Source organism: Lacerta agilis, chromosome 1 (genome assembly GCF_009819535.1).
Source record: "Lacerta agilis isolate rLacAgi1 chromosome 1, rLacAgi1.pri, whole genome shotgun sequence".
NCBI lineage: Eukaryota > Metazoa > Chordata > Lepidosauria > Squamata > Lacertidae > Lacerta > Lacerta agilis.
In genome coordinates this window covers 73,009,579-73,028,377 of record NC_046312.1, presented here as the reverse complement: position 1 = coordinate 73,028,377, position 18,799 = coordinate 73,009,579, and the positions used below count along the sequence as shown (strand labels likewise).

At 44.1% G+C, this 18,799-nt stretch overlaps 1 protein-coding gene across 1 annotated transcript in view; it reads right to left on the bottom strand.

The window, feature by feature from the left end:
* The window catches only part of DUSP8 (dual specificity phosphatase 8), a 76,558-nt gene that overhangs the window by 37,611 nt on the left and 20,148 nt on the right, over window positions 1–18,799 (bottom strand). Inside the window, exons 2-3 of the mRNA XM_033155110.1 lie at window positions 18,089–18,493; window positions 4,365–4,503 (exon numbers count right to left, since the gene is read on the bottom strand). Coding sequence (XP_033011001.1) covers window positions 4,365–4,503; window positions 18,089–18,319 — 370 coding nt within the window. The 5' untranslated portion in view covers window positions 18,320–18,493. The remainder of the gene's footprint in view (window positions 1–4,364; window positions 4,504–18,088; window positions 18,494–18,799) is intronic.

Sequence of the window (18,799 nt, the reverse complement as noted above, 5' to 3'; positions counted from 1 at the left end):
ATACTCTTAGGAGTGGGCTAAAATCCTGCAGTAAAGACACCCTGACTGTATTTCTGAGATTTTTATTCACATTTCTTCCAAGAGATTCTCCTTGCATCACATGCTTATTCCTGTGATCCCATATCTAAAGAAATTCTACCCCCCTCTCCACACCTGTGACATCATCATCATAAAATACGTACGCCACTCAAAGCAGTTATGCATTCAAGGCATCCAGATAAATGCAACATTCCGCAAAAAACAACCATCATGGCACAAACCTGGTACTACAAGTGACATTTCTGGACAAGTTTGGCAAAGTTGTAAACAAAGCTATTATCAACAGCTGCTCTGTACAATCTACGGTAGCAGAACACATTATAATGCAAGGGCTAAAACAGAAACATTTCACGTGCTATATTGTAACTAATTTGCTTGACTTTAATGCCAGACATAAATGTGGAAAAGTTAGCTGAACAGAGAAAGGACTTTAGTACTGTACTCGGGTGGTCTATTGCTACACCCTGGGTATTGAGGCATGTGGCACTCTCAGACAGCCCCTTTGGCATCTGCCAGGGTTCCCTGCCCCTCCCAAATTTTAATGATTTCAAAACTGAGATTGGAGGGCCTCTTTGGATAGTTGCTGTGAGTGTTTCCTGTTTGGGAGGGTGTTGATTGCTTGATTTCCTTATCTGTGTGTTTTTTTGGTTTGTTTTTGGCATGAGAACAGATGTTTTGCCTATTATTTTCAAAGGGATTCTGACCACCACAAATTTTTCTTCTGCAATTTGCACTGGGGGTGTGTGAAAATTTTATTCTTGATATTGGAAGCTCTCCCCCCTCTCCCCCACACAATGCAAATTGCAGGCATGAGAGTCCCTGATCCAGTTTAGGACCACTGCATGGGGCTACGTGCATTAAAGCTCCCTAACTCCTATGCTAGGATCTGAACCCATATTGTGGTGTGTGTGTGTGTGTGTGTGACGATAGCAGTTTTTGGGAAAAAAATAAGGGTTGCACTCAAAAGCAAGCTATGGAGTAAATGCCATGTGTCGCTTGGCCCAGAGTGCTAGGTAACAATATAAGCAACAGATCTGGCTCCCAGAGTTATGGAATGAATAAGCGGGTTTAATCTTCATCTGCCTTTTCCTTTCTTTGTCTACTTGGAAGATTTCATTCATTCATACGCCTTTCCTTTGGAGCTTGCTAGCACTGTAACTGTACGCACTCTGTAGAAAGCTATAATTAGAATATCATGCTTACTTAGCCACTTTACCATATGGGTTGTGGTTTGGGATAAGAGTCCCTTGGGGACCCTGATTCATTGCAATGAACCCCCGCCGCCACCCTCCTTTTCCTCTTTCCGAATGAATCCATTGATTATTTTTTTAAAGTGTTCTGGAAAAGAGCCCTGCTCATTCATTCACTCTGTAAATACTAACAAGGTTAGCGGGGAAGATTTGTTGACTCCCTGAAATCCTACCTACTTTTCTACTCTGACTGTCCAGTTCTACAAACTCTGTTGGTAATGGTTACTCGTTTCACGGAACTGACGCCAAACAAGAGCCAAGGTGCAAGATCCATGCCAGCAGTTATGGCACAGGTAGGAAGGAAAGGCACAGAAAGAAGGAAGCTTTGCAGTGGTACGACAATGACAATGCGCTCATGTTCAGTAAGCCTGGGCTCGCTGCCACAGACTGGCTCAGGCTGATTCCTGCAGGTGTGCAACACTCCCCTCTACTGGGCAGAACGGGATTTGTAGAAACTGACATTGGGGGAACTTGGTCTTAAGATAACGTCTATGCAGCAATCCTACTCCTGCCCACCCTCAGCATAACATACAGAACTTCCCCATGGTCAATGGCACAGGACAGTGGAATAGGTGTCTATAGTTATTCCTGCTTCCTTCAGAACAATTTATTCAACCAGTCCATGGCCAAAATCAGGCAGCTGTCTCTTCCAATGCTGTTCCCCAATATTCAAAGGTGCACTACACCTGAACATGCAAGGTTCTATCTAGCCACCATGACGACTAGCCATTGATGGGCCTACACTCTCTATGCCAGGGGTAGGCAACCTATGGCCCGTGAGCTGGATGTGGCCCATGGGCCTTCTCAATCCAGCCCGCAGACAGTCCAGGAATCAGTGTGCTTTTACATGAGTAGAATGTGTCCTTTTCTTTAAAATGCATCTCTGGGTTATTTGTGGGGCATAGGAATTTGTTCATTTTTTTTTCCAAAATATAGTGCAGCCCACCACATGGTCTGAGGGATGGTGGACCGGTCCATGGCTGAAAAAGGTTGCTGACCCCTACTCTATGCCTTTGACTTATACCCCTGTAAAGCTATTTACATCACGGCCATTGCAACATTTTGTGGCAGACAATTCCTCAGGCACATTTTTAACTATTGCTTGAATTAAAATTAAGAACTTATACTTTCACATTTTATAAATATGCCAAACACCACACTTTTTCCTGCTACCTAAACATACACAATGGATTTCATGTTCCTAACGTAGGCTTGGTTGGATAAAAATTCTGTATATTTCCATTCTTCCCCCCTCCCTCAATTTCCATTCCCCTCCCTCAATTTCCATTCCTCTCACCTCCAAAAACATTTTTCTCCCTAGGATTTTATATTCCCTGATATGTTACATCTCTACGTAGAGGAACAGATTTGTTGTTGTTGTTGTTGTTTAGTCATTTGGTCGTGTCTGGCTCTTCGTGACCCCATGGACTAGAGCACGCCAGGCACTCCTGTCTTACAAAACCCCAAAGGGTCATAACAATTAGCATCTGAATAAAAATCACAAGATAATTTTAATATATGGAACAAACCGTATCCTTACAGTCCCTAACTGAGTCCACAACACATATCCATATTTAACACCAATTCTTGTCCAATATAAGAGGGCAAAAGAGAAGACTATGAATCTTGCTCACACACAATAGCTTAATAGAGTGAAGCAAGGCAACTAGAATTTGGGAATAAAGGTATATGGCAAAGAAACCCCAGAAAGTGCAATCATATGAGTGCTTGAGGGAACATGGTCTATTTTCTCTGTCTGATACTTTAAGCTCAGTGGCATCATCAGGCACCCACATCAGACATCAGGCATAGTGGTGACTTTAAAGGCCCTTCCATGGGTCTACAAGTTCTTGAATCCTAGCTGAATCCCTGCTCAAGGCAGTCAAGGTATCTAATAGCATAGGAGTGGGAAGACTGTGGTCCTGCAGATGTTGTTGGACTGACTCCCATTATAATGTTGTTGTTGTTGTTGATGTTTATTGAATTTATATACCACCCTATACCTGGGGGTCTCAGGGCGGTTCACAGAATAAAATCAAGATATAAAACCACAAAATACCTAATAAAAATAAAAACAACAACCCAATAGCGCCCCCCCAAAAAAACACATTTTAAAAGGGCATAGGCTGTAAATTGAATCAACCAAAGGCCTGGTTAAAAAGGAACATTTTTGCCTAGCACCTAAAGGTGTATAATAAAGGTGCTAGGCGAATTTCCCTGGGGAGAGCATTCCACAGATGCGGAGCCACTGCAGAGAAGGTTCGTTCTCGTGTTGCCACCCTCTGAACCTCTCAAGGAGGGGGCACACAAAGGAGGGCCTCAGAAGATGATCTCAGGGTCCGGGTAGGTTCATGTGGAAAGAGGCGGTCCTTGAGGTATTGCGCTCCTGAGCCATTTAAGGCCTCAGCCAGCATGGCCAATGGTGGGATTTATAGTCCAGCAACGTTTAGAGGGTCACAAGCTCCCCACCCAGGCAGTAGCATATCACCGCTGCAACTTTCACTATGCTTAACATTTCAAAAACCATAATTTTCCCCCAAAAAATTTATATCAGCATGCACATTCCACTTCAGATAATGTTACCATTCCCACTTCAAACAAAGAGGAGGGTTTACCAAAAAAACAAAACAAAAACAAACCTGTGACGTGGCTGCAGTAAAGCACTTTCAGGAATACAGGTTGCTATTTAGGCCACAAGGTACTCGAGACCTAGAAAGGTATTGCAATAAAGGCTTCCCATTGATTCCTCTCTCACACTCTAGCATCAATCTTGATGCCATGACACATCATCCAACCCCTTGGTAAAGTTCCCTTCTTAGCAGCTGTGCAGTTAAATTCATGAGTGACACAAGAGATGAGGGGATGCAGCTATCCCACCCTTGGTCTGCCGATGCAGATCTATTAGTTACAGCAAACATCACATCTGGGGCTTGTGTCCAGCATAAATCACATGGAAAGAACACTAAATGGCAAGGCAGGGTAGTCTGTGGATTTCTACCACCACCTTTTGTCCTCTGAAATGCTTCTTCCCCATACACTTATCCGGCAAAACCTTGGCCTTTCACTAATTCCTACCTGTGAGGATGGAGACATTGTGGAAGCAGCTGTCCAGCTTGCCTAGGAGGATGGAGAGGAAACTGTCAGACGCCAGTCCACTGGCATCCCGTGTGCTCTGGTCATAGACCACCACATCTTGGTGCTCTTCTGCTTCTACCTGCAAGAGAAGTGCAACAAGAATACAAACGTTATTCCATAACCCATAAATGTTAAATTGCTACAGCTTTCAAAACAAAGAAAACTGAGTGGATCTCTTCACTGTCCCCACCCAGAGGGACAATGGTTTGCCCCACTCCTTCATGTGATCTCTCATTTATAAATGCTTAGAAGGAACGCAGGAGAGAGCAGGACTCGTGTGAGATAGCTGTTTTTAGTGGTTGCAGAAAGTGTTAACAGAATTTATTATTCTTACATATGTAAAATACAGAAACTCTGTTATCCACCTATGCTAACAAAGGGTGGTCAAGCCATGCCAGAACATAGCAGGGAACAAAGCTCAGAAAATGCACAAACTGTATTCAGGAACTGTACAGTGCAGTGCAGTGCTCAGTTATCTGAAGTTTGTGGAGGCCACGGGAGGGAGAAGAGGTCCTCTCAGCACCCTTGCAGAACAAATAATATTCAATGACACAAATGTTAATGGATGCTTATAGCAGCAATACTATCTCAGCCAATTTGTCATCAACCACCCTTGTCTCTGTGCTATTAGCATCCCATGCATTCAGTGATTATTTACAAAGCAACACTTTGCTTTGCAAAATGAAAGTCAGATCCCTGCTCAGAAGATTATAATCCAAAATTTGACAACAGAGGAGGCAAAAAGGAGGGTAAGAAAATGGAGGCAGCTCACAGCAGAAGAATATGCATTCATTTTGGTTACATTGCATCCAGGCTTAGTTTCCAAACGAGACAAGGACTAATGGCTAATGGGTATGTTGAAGGTTGGAGGAAGCTGGGCTAAGCCAGCAGCTTCACAGAAGAAGAGGAGTGATCTGGAGAAGTGGTGTCATATACGTGCTCTGGAGGAAATTTCAGGGAAGAAAAAACAGAGGTTTTTTGTTTTGTTTTTTAAAGGAATAAGAGCCATTTGATAGACGAGGACAGGGAACTAATTATGGGCAGGGATACATCCGCTATGAAGAACACAACCGCTACCATAAGACTGAGGACTACTACAGGTGTTAGCAATAAGCAGGAGCAGATGAAGTACAAATGACCCAGGCTTTCTTTCACACTTCCTATGAAGGTGTGAAGTGGGAATCTGCAAACTGCATCTGTGGGGAAATACAGTAATTACAGATCTGTGTAGAGCTCACGCTTCTCTCTCTCTGCAAAGCAGACGTGCAAAGTCCCATTACATATGCTTCAGACAAAGCATGAACAGAGGTTTCCTCTCGAAAAGTGGGTTATTTTTTTTGGGGGGGGGGGGTCAAAGCCACTATGCTAACTCCACCCACCCACCTCTTTCCAACCATCCACCCCAAAAGCAGTGGTATCGTTTCTGATGAGTTGGGTGGGAGTTGTCAGGAAGCAGGGGGAATCAAGTGTTTGTGGGTGCCCTTAAAGGGGGGCTAGGGTTAGGCCTCAGCCTTCATCAGCTAAGCTAAGCCCCCTTTCAGAACAAGGACAGAAAGCACACACCTCCTAAGGCAGCATTTGCCAAGCTGGTGCCCTCCAGGTGTTTTGGCTGCAACTCCCAATGGCCGTGCTGGCTGGGAGCCACACTGCAAAACACCTGGAGGGCGCCAGGTTAGCAAAGGCTGCAGGAAATACATCTACTCCCATTCCCAGAATCAGAATAAGCTGTTCTTTGCCATCTGACCTGCAATCAGTTGTATTCTCTCAGTTTCTAACAGGATCTCTCCATGGCACAAAATGCCACATGGGGGTTGGGGGTGCATGCAGATTAGAGCAGAGAAGAAGGTCAGAGGACAATTTGTCTAGCACAATTTTCTCTAAGATAAAGTAAAAAAAAAAAAAATGAAGGACCGCTGGACGATTAAGTAGTCCATTCAACGGCGTCTATGGGGTTTGGCACTCATCTCGTTTCAGGCCGAGGGAGCTGCGGTAGGAAGGTAAACCATTTTCTCTACACCAGCACAAGTAAACAGACCTGAGTCTGGAACTTTGCACATGTGCAGGAAAGAAGGTATGATGTTCAGTGGGTTTGCGAGAATGTATCATTTGATCCCTGAGTAGGGACAAAAGGGGTTTCCCTCCGATGACAAGCCTCTGTGGCGTACCTAGGCCATGGCAGGAGCAGAGGCGGAGAGTGCGAGGCACAGTCAGGGGCTGCCGTGCCTAATGAAAGGTTAATGCATTAAAGGCCGATAAAATCCTCACAGTGCCACGGCTCAGTGCATCCACTGAATAGGCTGATGGGTGGCATACGCCGGCCTTCTGAGCTGGCGGCCTTCCGCCCTCTGGCGCAAAGCACATCTATCATTCTGCTGTCAGAGAACAGCAGCTGTGGTGAAGCAAAGCCAGAGAGAGAAAGAGAAAGAGAGACAGACAAACAGACAGAGAGACAGAGAGAGGGCGCTAGCCAAATGGGGGAAAGAACTAAACATACATTCCAGATAGTCTCTTAGGATGTGTTTGGTCAGCTTTGAAAGACACTTAAAATCAAATTCGCTTTCATATGCAGCCGTCCCGCTGTTCAGTGTATCAGATCAAGGAAGAGCTGTGGAAAGCATACATGCCCTGGTAACAAAACTAAAAGCACATACCTTCTCCTAAAGAATGCTGGGAATTGTAGTTTGCTGAGAACTCCGAGAATTCTTTGTTCCAAATTCCTAACTCAGGCCCTGAGGAGAGGGAGTTACTAAATCTCTGGCACAAGCCTATGCACTCAAATAGACATGAAGCCGATCGGTGATTGCATTCAGTAAATTTCTTTTTATAAAACTGTAGAACTGGTGTGCAAAGCGGGGGGGGGGGGGTCCTAACCCTTTCTCTCCCCCATCCCCACAGCCTCTATCCTAACCCCTTCCAGAGCTGCTATTAGCAAAAAAAGGGGAAACATACAGGCACAATATGGGGAAGAGTCATGGCTCAGTGGTAGGGCTTCTAGCTTACTTGCAGAAGTTCCAAGGTTCCATTTCTGGCATCTCTGGGTCAGGATGGGAGAGACTTCTGACTGCAGCTTTTAGGGCGTGCTGTAATGCTAATAACTCCAAATCTCCTTTCACTTCCTTTTTAACTTCAAGTTCCTTTGCATTTGTTTAATCAAATGCACTAGCCTGGTTAATTAGATGCATGAAAATATGAAAACCTATCTGTGGATAGAAGCTAATGCTGCTTCTGTGCATGATTTTCAAGTGTCTGGCATGTCAGTGCCCATGCAGACTACCACTAGCCCAGATGGCAGAAAGAGTCCAGCCATGCAGCACATGTCAGGTGTGCAATTGCCATGGGAACCGTGCCATCCATCCCTATATGAGACCACTTTTGTGAGAGTCCTACTGCCCTTCTAATTTCATTCCTTTCCAACTCTACCATTCTATGCTTCTCTGTTTCACGAGTAGGCCCACTAAAGGGATGGACATGGCTATATTATATCCATTAATATCACTAGGTCTGGTTTAACTCAGTTGGATGCAGCCTATGGAGCCCTTATGGCTGACCTTTTTTTATCCTACACTAATCCCTCAAATGTCTCCCTCTATACTAACAAATCTGGGGTGGGGAACAAAAGACTGCATCCTCAAAGTTAAAAGGCTAGGGGAGGGATCCTTAGACGTCACATCAGATTTTTGTTTAATTGCAGTCTCTTTCCTTGGAGGTTTTGAAGCAGAGGTTGGACTGGATGGCCATCTGTCATGTATGATCTAGTTGAGATTCCTGCATTGCAGGTGGTTGAACTAGGTTCCTTCTGTGTTAGCCAGTTTAGAAGCTCATGCAAGCCTAAACAAGATGAACAAAAAGCTACATCCCACGCACTTTCCTCTGGACATAGAAGAGTGTGCAAAACCAACTTGCAAATCCACAGAGAAAACAGATTCTATTCCAAGTTGTTTTGAGTTCACTGGACCTGTTTAACCATGTGTAGTTGCCTGGCAACTTTCAACACATCCCTTGCTGATTGACTCGTGTCTGGCCGCCAGCATGAAACTTGAGGGATGCTATTGATGCTAATTTAGCCCTCAATCATGACTGTCAAAACAAACCACTATAAGAGAGCAGCATAAATAAATGCCAAGCATGTCATGCCTCACTAAATATTTCCAGTGGAAAGGGATATTTGGTTTTGTCTGTAGTATCTGAAACTCAAGATGGGTGGGAGTTAAGCAGCAGCAGGACTGTGGGACATTATGGCTGGAAAAGGAGAGAAAGAGAACTCCCCTTTTTATGCGCTAAACAGAGAGGTTCTCAGAAGAAGGGAACCTGGTTCTTTGGCTGATCCTGCCTTCACATGCACCTTCACATATATATACTCATGCCACATATTTTATACTCACTGCCTGCCATTTTCCCTAGTACGTATTCCAAAACCCTGTGATCAGAATCCAAAAGATACAGAGTGGCCCGTTCCCATTTTAATTTCCCCTGCAACACGCACATTAACACCAAATCCAAGGCTTCAGCATGAATAACCAGCTACGAAAATGCATGTGACATTGTGACATGCAGTGTTGCAACGATCATTTTGCACCTGAGAGGAATACTGAGAAATTGAGTTATTGATCTAGCTGAGAAGCACCAAAGGATACACTTCATTGGCCTTTCTGACTAAAAAACAACAACAACATCAACATATTTCCTGGCTTGTATTGGAAAATTTAATGCAGGATGTGAATACAAGTGCCCTGCGTTTTTTAAAGATAACAGCAGACATTTATTCTTGTGACATAACCTAAGCACATCCAACAGGGCAAGCAAAGTAATCCTTCCAGCCCTGGCCACAGGGGCAAAGGTGACAGGAGAGTCACTCACGCGCAATGTGCACTGCTGCCACAGGTGGGAGGATTCGCTACCAGGACAGGGCTGTTAGCAGCGAAGGAAACAACAGCTTTGGAAGCAGAATTATCCCACAGTAGGATTTAGTGTTCCTTCCACATGGGGAGCTTTGTTTTGGGCATTACTGACGGGTTGCTGAGCAACGGCAGATGGATGCGACACGGTTTATATCTTATTAAAGTTATAAGGTTTCAGGCAACAGAAATCCCAGACAAGCACTGGCAGCACATAAGCAAGCCACATCGAGTAAACATGGTATTGCCTGGACTGAGTTCAGAACTGGGGAATAGCGGGAAGGGGTGTGGATGTTTCAAATACATTTTGACTAAACGGGATTGCGTTTCCTTCAACTATAAAAGTGTTGAGTGATGGCTGACATGGATCTATGTTTAAAAGCCTCAACTGTTAGTGCCTGCTTGCACAGGGTTCCCAAACCTTTTTTTCCCTTTCTTTGCCCCCAGAATGCTTCCCTGACCAGACCTCTGCAGTTTCAACTTGTCATAACCAAAGCCTTCTACCTTGTCTCCAGCTCAGGCTTCATCACCTACTACCTCGTCCCGACTTGTGAGAATGACAGAAGAGGCATGAAAAAGGGATGTGCTTCTAAACAAACTTACCTGGGTTATACAATGCAGTGTCATCAGCTGAATGAGCCCGTAACATCAAAGCAAAACCCGCAATCAAATAATCAAGCTTAACTGCAGCGATGTGCAACATTTCTTAACTCAAGAGCCCCCTTGATTCTTCCTCATTCAAAAGGTTGCGATCCTAAGCATATTTGCATGAAAATATAAACGTCATGGAAATCACCTTCCACATCAAGCGTGTTTCAAGCTGCAGAGCAACAAATCAATCCCTACGTATAAACTGGTTTGCCACGATAAAAGGATCCTATCCTCCCTTTAGTGTTGCTAATGAAGGAAACAGATCTCAGCCACACATGTGATCATGCAAATTTGCCAGGGACACAGACTAAGAGTGACATTCCAAACTAGAGAAGTCTCCTGTATCATTACTATGTGTATGGAGGGGTCCTTGGGCAAAATGGCCTTAGCAAGCCACCTCCTCTTAAAACCATGTTTATGGAAGACAATCTTACTCAGCTACAAGTGATCGCCAAAGTAGAAGTGAATCCCCCATTCACGTGCCCTCTTTCTGTGGGCTCAATCCGCATATTGGTCCAGAGGGTGAGGTAGGCAGAGGATGCTGCTCCTTTTCCTGCCCCAACTTGCTCATTCAGAGAGGGAAGGTGAAAAGTTAGCCATAGCAAGGAGGGGCAATACCAGGGCCAGATGTTAGTGGCAGGCACACTGCGGAGGCCTTGGCATGAGCAGCAGATTGCAGAGTCTTGATGCCAACCTTGGCTACAGGGAAGGGCATATTTTCCCAAAACATTTTCCCCATCACATTACTAGAATGACAATTGCCAGGAGGTGGGACAACACACAGCACATTATCTTCTTTCTCTAGACTTAAACCATAAAGAAACAGGAGGCCTTGTAGAGCCTGGAGCTGACAACTCCAAGGCTGCAATCCTAAATCTCAAGTAAGTCACAATGAACTCACAGGAACCTGATCCTGGGAAAGCATGTCCACGTCTGGCCTGTGCGCAAGTGTAAAAACATAACCTTCCTGTCTCACATACCAACCCAAATTATATAGGCCATACTGATCTCCTCTTACTCTTTCCATTCCCTACAGTTGCAAATTGGGAGGAGGGCCTGTCTTTATGGTCAGTACCTAACTGTTTTAGAAGTGATAATAAAACACTACTAGTACTAGATAAACAAAATTTACCCAAAAAGGGAGGAATTTGGGAGGACCTCTGGCTGCCTCCCAGCACACACACAATTTCAAATTCTGTCAGCAGGAAACCAAAAAGGAGGGCAGGAGCTTGTCAGGAAGAATAATGGGGTAGGACAATTGTGCCTATGATGTCACCCTTCCTGCCATCTGCTACTCAGCAGCAGCTCCACTCACCCCCCTGCCCCCCTCCCCCATTAGAAACAAAAAGACCCCACATAATAACATGAGGGTAATTCACAACACTGCTGCCCTCCACGTGTCCATCCTCATCCCAGGAGAGACAGAAGCAGCATCACCGGTTACAAAAGAATTTATACGTAATTGGTTTGGGGGTTTTTACTGTCCCAAGAATAGTGGCCCTGGGTTGCAGGCGAGCGATCGAGGCATGTAATAGGGATCTGCCCTGCTCTCAAATTCTTCTGACTCATTGCTTCACGTACGTAAATATACTACCTGAACTAAGGAGGCTCCCATCGACCCACCAGATGCCACACATGGGACTGACTCAGTGACTGCAAGTTAAAGGAGGAGGCTGCAACTTCATGAATGGACTGACAGTCCTCCAAAGTTTCTCCTCTCTGACCACAAGGAGAGCAAATACATATTCAATTAATATACAGTATATATTTTTAAAAAGCTAAAGAAGAACTAGTTGTATTTTCTGCAGTTGTTACATGAGCAGCTGAGAAGATAAGGGTGCAATAATCAACATCCTGAAAGAGATTTGCTTCTCTCTCTCTCTCTCTCTCTCTCTCTCTCTGCTACCTCTGAACTTAACCTCTAACAACAACTAAAGCCCCTTTGTCCCAGAACCCCAAAGGCTTACAGCTATAATATATGAATGCCCTTTATTACAAGCCTCTTGACAACATATAAGCCCTGTTTGGGCACTTACCCCTTGCATGATTACAGCTGCATAAGGAGATCAAGGCCATGCTGCTGATTCTGCACCCTATCCAGGCTGAATGCCCTGACTGCTGTCCATGCATTGAGGGGTAAGGTCTGTGGAAAGGGGCCTACTCTATGCATGGGGGCTCCCTGGTGGACTTAGAACCCTGATAGCACAGGGTTCTAGATCATGGGGGAGGGGTGTCTATGTATGGAGAGCAGACTCTCCTCCTCTGATCTTTGACCACTGTGTGTGGACAGCAGAGTGATGGTGAGGGTATGGCCAGGTTCAGGAGGCCAGCATAGGAGATGCAGGAGCCAGAGAGTAGCTGCATGGCATTTCTAGCCATCAGGAAGCAAAGCTTCGCCATCCTGCACAGCTCCTAGTCTATGCTCATGACCAGAAGCAGCAGAACATGGAAAACAAACAGTGCATGCAAATTTGCTAGATATGCATAATTTATTGCTGCTGCAGAATTCCTTTTTTTTTTTACAACCTAACTTGGATCACTTTGGCACAGAATCCTGTTCTGTGCATGTGAAGTTTATTTATTTATGTCACTTACATTTATATCCTACCTTTAATCAAAGGAGCTCAAGGTGGCATACATAGTATTATCCCCTAGTTTCTCCTCACAACAACCCTGTGAGGTAGGCTAGGCTGAAAGACAGTGTCTGACCCAAGGTCACCCAGTGAGCTTCATGGCCAAGTGACAACTTGAACCCTGTTCTCCCAAGTCCTATTCTAACCACTACGCAACACTGGCTGTAAGTTGACAGTAAACTGGCCATACTACTGTGAATAATGTGGTGTGTTTATATACAGAGTCCTACATAATATATTTTATTAAATGTATAATTCTATGCAGACATACAAGTCAGTAGACCCCATTGAATACAATGATGCTTACTTCAGAGCAAATATGCAAATAATAGGTTGTTAGAGGGCAAGGATTGCTTCCCTTTAGATAGAATTGCTATGTCCTTGAAAGAAGGATGCAGTGCCTAAATCAGATGTAATGTATATAGTGTTTAATGTGGACTAGAGAGACCTGGGTTCAAATCCCTACTCAAGCTCTTGAAGAATGAAGCTCACTTGGTAAGTCTTGCCACTCTCAGCCTAACCCACCTCGGAGATTCATTGCAAGAACAACATACAAGTACATGGATAGCTCAATGTATTCACCTTTGCAGGAATGTGACAAAATAAACAAATCCTATAGCAGAAATCTCCACCTGGAATTGCCTCATTTCCCAAGAGAGACAATTAACTAGCACCCAAAATCTCACAAGGCATTCTTCCTTTGCTGTCAACTCTTCTCCAAATCTAGCAAAAACAAAAAACAACCATGCAAAATTGTTCACCCCACTTTCAACAGATCACCAAACACCTAGGGCTAGGAACTTGCTGCTGTTACATGATTTATATCTTAAATGTTCCTTCTTGTTAATGCCCTTTTGTTGAAATCAATGGAATTTAGGCACAGGTTTCAGGAATCTTGACTGACTCCCACTGAAAGCAATGGTGGGTATTCCATTGAATTTTTTTTATATATGATGTATAATTACTTTGTAGAAGTCACTCTCACATGATATGATGACAGCCAGACAGCTTTAAAAAGGATTCAGAAAGGATAGGGCTAAGAGTCTCTGAAGCAGAGTAAATTATGCAAGAATAAGCAAAATAAGCAAATTTGTCAGATTGGGATAGTTTGTTCAGGCTGCAGAATTTATCTACGAATCAAGCACTGTATAGCCATATCTATACATGATGATCAACAATACAACAGATGTAGTATGCAGCACTATTATTTACACTGAGAAATCTAGCATGATGAATACAAAAGACCTGTGCAAGTTTTTGATTACATCATTTGAATCAATAAATGTTTTGTTCCTGTGAAAGTCACCATGAAAATTCCCCCAAGTTCCTTTACTGTTGTTGCATTTTAGCTCCAGTTCTTTTCCCTATATTCATGTTTGCTATTTTAGTAGTTATATGAAATCAAAACCTGTAAATTGCAGCATTTGAAAACCATAAAGCAAAAACAGAAATATTTTTAAATTAGAAAAATAATGGCTTTCAACTCAACTTATTTTTTTCCCTCAAACCATCTAATTAAAAATTTTAACTGGCAAAAATAATTTCTGGGGAGAAGCTTTAGGGCCAAACTCTATAGATGAGATAGCCATCACACAGTTAGCAATTGTGTGAATGGATTTTTAAAAATAAATGGCAGCTTTGGGAGGCCCAATCTGGATCAGGGCACTGGCATAAGGTATAGGAGAGATGCTGTTTTGCACAGTGGTCCTGATTTAAATCAGGCCCCCTACTCCAACTATTCACCTTTGGAGAGCCGGGAGAGAAGAAGCTTGCAATCATTCCACAATCACCAACTGTCTGGGTGTTTGGGCCACTCTCCAATAAAAAATAAAAGCAAGCTCAAACTTCTACATGTATGTAACCCAAAATCTGGCTCCCAAAGAGACCAGTTCTTCAACATGCATGAAGTATCTAAATGAAGAAATGTGTGTAACTTTGGTTTATCATACCATTTTTTCTGCTTTTCTACAATGATCACTAATAATCTAATTCAACATATACCTTTGACCGGGTCACATGCACATTGAAAGCCTACCATGTGTAATCAAAAGAGCTCAAAACCTGTTGCAGGTTTGTTTGGGGTTTGGGGTTTTTTAAGTGCAGAGCTAGGCTTCTCAGGACATTGCCCATGCTTATGTGGTACCTGCATGGAATACAGAATCATGGAATACAGGTATCTCTGCAGATGCCTTCTGAGCTGTCTTATTTGAGAGTAGCTCTTTACCTCATTTCTTGCCCTTCTTGCAACAGTTACCAGATGGCAAGTCAATTTTCCTGTATTTGGGAATAACTAGCAAGTTATTCTAGGTCAAGAAGTTCTCTCAGAATTGAGCTTAGCTGTAAGCACGGCAGCAGTGACACACACACGCACACACACACACACGCACACACACAACCCTACAACTCCCTAAGCAGTTAAGAACAAAAAGAGATAATACTGCATATTATCCAGTGTTCTTCGTAGTGCTTTAAAAAGCCATTCAGGAACCATTCTCTGTAACCTTCCCTTGAAGCGTCAGTAAAGCAGACTGGAGGCAAGAAGTATTTTTTCTTCTTCTCACACACGCCACACTCCCCACATCCAAGCAGGGGTGATGTCACTGCTAGCCAATTGCAATGAGCCGTGTGCACACATGCAAGGGGAGGAGGGAGATTATGAGGACTCCACAGATGGCTCCAGCTGGGCCTAGCATTTGATTAATCGCTTGAATTACCATTCTTTGCTACAAAATAATAAAATGGGGGAAGGGAAAAGCAAGAACAAACACTAAAAAGCAATCCAGCTGCTGAGGGCTACCCACAAATAGAGAGCCGGAGGGGAGGGTCTATTGTGAAGGGATGGCTGCTGAACTGAATAGACTATACCTGGGCTCTTCGGAAGAAGGGCAGCGGGCTGCGTGGGAGACAACAGGGTCTATACGTCATGAGATAAAAGCTTGCCTCCTTGCTTTTCTGTTTTGTAAGGCTGGTAGCAAGGATTTAAAACCCAGCATGTCAAAAAGAGCGAGGCATACCTGACAAGGGTTGCCAGACTCTTTTTGTTGTTGCTGTTAGCTGTGCTCTTCGGCCTGACGTGCAGCTTAACCTGCTTAATTTCTACATGCCAATGGCAAATAAGCATGACCGATATATAAGATGCTGGCAGCCAGAAGCCTGCAATACAATACACACTTACCTGTGAGAAAAGCCTACTGAATGCAGAGGGATTTGCTGTCACAAAGGTGTGTATACTTCCCTGGGAGTAAGCACCATTGAGACTAAATTCCCTGGGTGGAGCAAAACCACACATTTTTATAGTTTCCTTCCTTTACCCTTCTACCTGTCTTCTCCTCGGCTGTATGAAGAAGCATCCCAGCTTGCCTTTGCTATAGGCCAGCATGGCGAAGCCTTGCACTTACACCTATTTTTAGATCTCATAGTGCAGCTGCCACAGCCTGCTTCAGCCTATTCTGCTCTTCTACTGGACCACACGGCTGGCTGGCTGTGATGAACACGGGGATATTCAGTGAGAAACAAATGCCTCATTTCACAGGGTACTATCTGCACACCTGATTGTGAAATCAGGTGTTCCCTATGGGGAACACAGGCAGTTCCCTTCTGGGTGTGCTCTATTACATCTGAAGGAAACCTTAGTGTTGTGCTCTTATGCCCTTCACACCCAAGATGAAGGAGGCTGCATGCCAGCCCCAAGGAGCATAGCACAACAAAACCTGTTAGTAAGAGAAGACTCCCTAGAAAAGACCCTGATGTTGGGAAAGATGGAGGGCACAAGGAGAAGGGGACGACAGAGGATGAGATGGTTGGACAGTGTTCTCGAAGCTACTAACATGAGTTTGGCCAAACTGCGAGAGGCAGTGAAGGACAGGCGTGCCTGGCGTGCTCTGGTCCATGGGGTCACGAAGAGTCGGACACGACTGAACGACTGAACAACAACAACACAGATGTGAGCAGAGGTTGACTCTGGAAAAGAGGGTTGATGGAACTGATCAACAATTTAGATAATGAGGCTGAATTGCTTGCCCTCAAGGTTCTAGAAAGAAGCAGAGGCACCAGTAGTTAACCTCTCCTGCTTCAGAACATTGGCAAGCAGAAGGCACACCCTGCCAAATGGGCACACAGAGTTATACCACCTCTGTGTTATTCACTGCCCTTTGTAAGGAAAAGGGATCAAGAATGATGGCTCGTCAGTAGCACAACGCTGCTCCTTCCTCCCTTCTGCACACAATTTGCTCTGCATGCAATTATTTTCATTGACATAAATCCTACTTCAAAGGATTATCCCTGCTAACCCATGGCTCTTGAGGATAGATTATGCATCAGGCAACTGAGTTCAGAGAGACATAGAACTAGGGTCGATGAATGAATAGAGGAAACACTGCCTGTATTACAGACACTCTGAGGTTTCTTCCACACACAAATATTTTTTAATGCTGTGGAGTTTGGTTTTTTTTAGTGATCCTCTGGAAACAAAATTAAAAGCACTTAAATGGCACTATATTATCAGGCAATGTGCTATTTCATGGCCAAGAGCCTTTCACAAATAATAGTAAGCCCTATTCAGCAAAGGTCTCTTTTCAATGTTAATTAAAAACTTCCTGTTTGCAGGTTCAGCCTGTTTTATTGCTGACCATTGAGTATCCTGAGGATTAATGATGAACAGCCCTCTAAACACCCCTTGAACAGCCTCTCTTCATTGTTCCTTATTGTAGTTTTCTGTTTTGATGAGGGGTTAATTATATTTCTTCTTATTCCCCCCCTCTGGATTCATTTTTATACAGCAAAGCAAAAAAAAAAAAAAGTAGGTAATTTCAGAGAAACGAGCTTGTGTAGAACCAATCTTAAAACACTTTTGCATTGCCTATGAATATATACAGCAATCAGAACTGCAAACAGCATTCTCAGTGTTCGTGCAGCCTTATATGTTAGTTAATACTATGCTTGTGTTAACTCTATTTGGTCCCCATTACTGTATGCCCAAAACAAGTTTGGGTCTAAAGGCAGAATACATATTTTGTGTAATCCCAGTATTCTCTTCTGAGTATGAATTTTTGTGTGGTGTTTCTTTGTTTTTGTTTGTTTGCCACAATGGAACTGGGAATTAGGCAGCCATGATGGAAGCAGAAGACTGGCACTGGAGGAGAGCAGTTTCTTAACCCTTTCTCACTCATACTCATATTTCTCCAATAAGGATAGAAGCATCTGGTGAGGGGCAACTTTCAGTACAAAACAGCACATGGAGAGAGGACTAAGAAGCCCCTCTTTGCTGGTTCTGCACTGGCCTTCCTTTTGAACTGCAACGTGGGCTGGTGTGTATTTGTAAATGAAAAGGTCTCTAATAGGACCACTAGGTAACATACGTCCCAACTTAATACAACAACAGATCATTTATTGCACCGCTTCATATGTCAACTGCCCTTTGAGGCTAGACAGGAACGCTAAGTCACAGCAGGATTGAAGGGTGAGCAATGGCACCAAGCTTAAGTACCTTGATATTGGAGGCTGGCTGGATGAGCTCTGTGATGGATACTTTGTCTTGCTGAAGCCTCCTCTTGACCAGCTTGGAGCAGCAGATGTTGACGGAGCTGAGGACATGCCACGAGTTGTACTCCACAAAGGAGCGGCTGTCAATGACCAGCATGCTTTCGGACCCACTCCTCAAGAGGCTGGCAAGCTTCTTGGGATCCATCACTTTGCGTGGAAGTCTGTCCCCAGCCATGGTAGACTTGTCCCTTCCGCAGCAAGTGGGAGAAGGGAAGGAATGCCCAGGGCAGGGGAAGCCAGCTCAGATCTCCCAGAAGCGAAGGGGGCAGGGGGAAGGGGGAGGCAGCTTGAAAACAGCCAATTTTTGCCACGTTGCTAAGGCCCTGTATAGCAAGTCATTGTGCCAAACCTGTTGAGAAGTACAGAGACAGACAGAGAAAAGAGAAAGGTGGAAAATGTAGTCAGATGCTGTAAGTATCGTATACCAAACTGGTACTATTTTGCTCCTCTCTAGCTTAGGTTTGACAAAAGCTACACAGAGGTGGCTCCTCCAGATGTTGCTGAACTACAGCTTCCATCATTCCTGACCATTGGCCATGTTGGCTGGGGATGATGGAAGCTGGGAGTCAAAAAAAAAATCTGAAGAGCCACATGTTCTCCATCCCTTTTAAAGCAGGCACCATAGTGCACTGAATGGCTTAATGCATCAGCCATC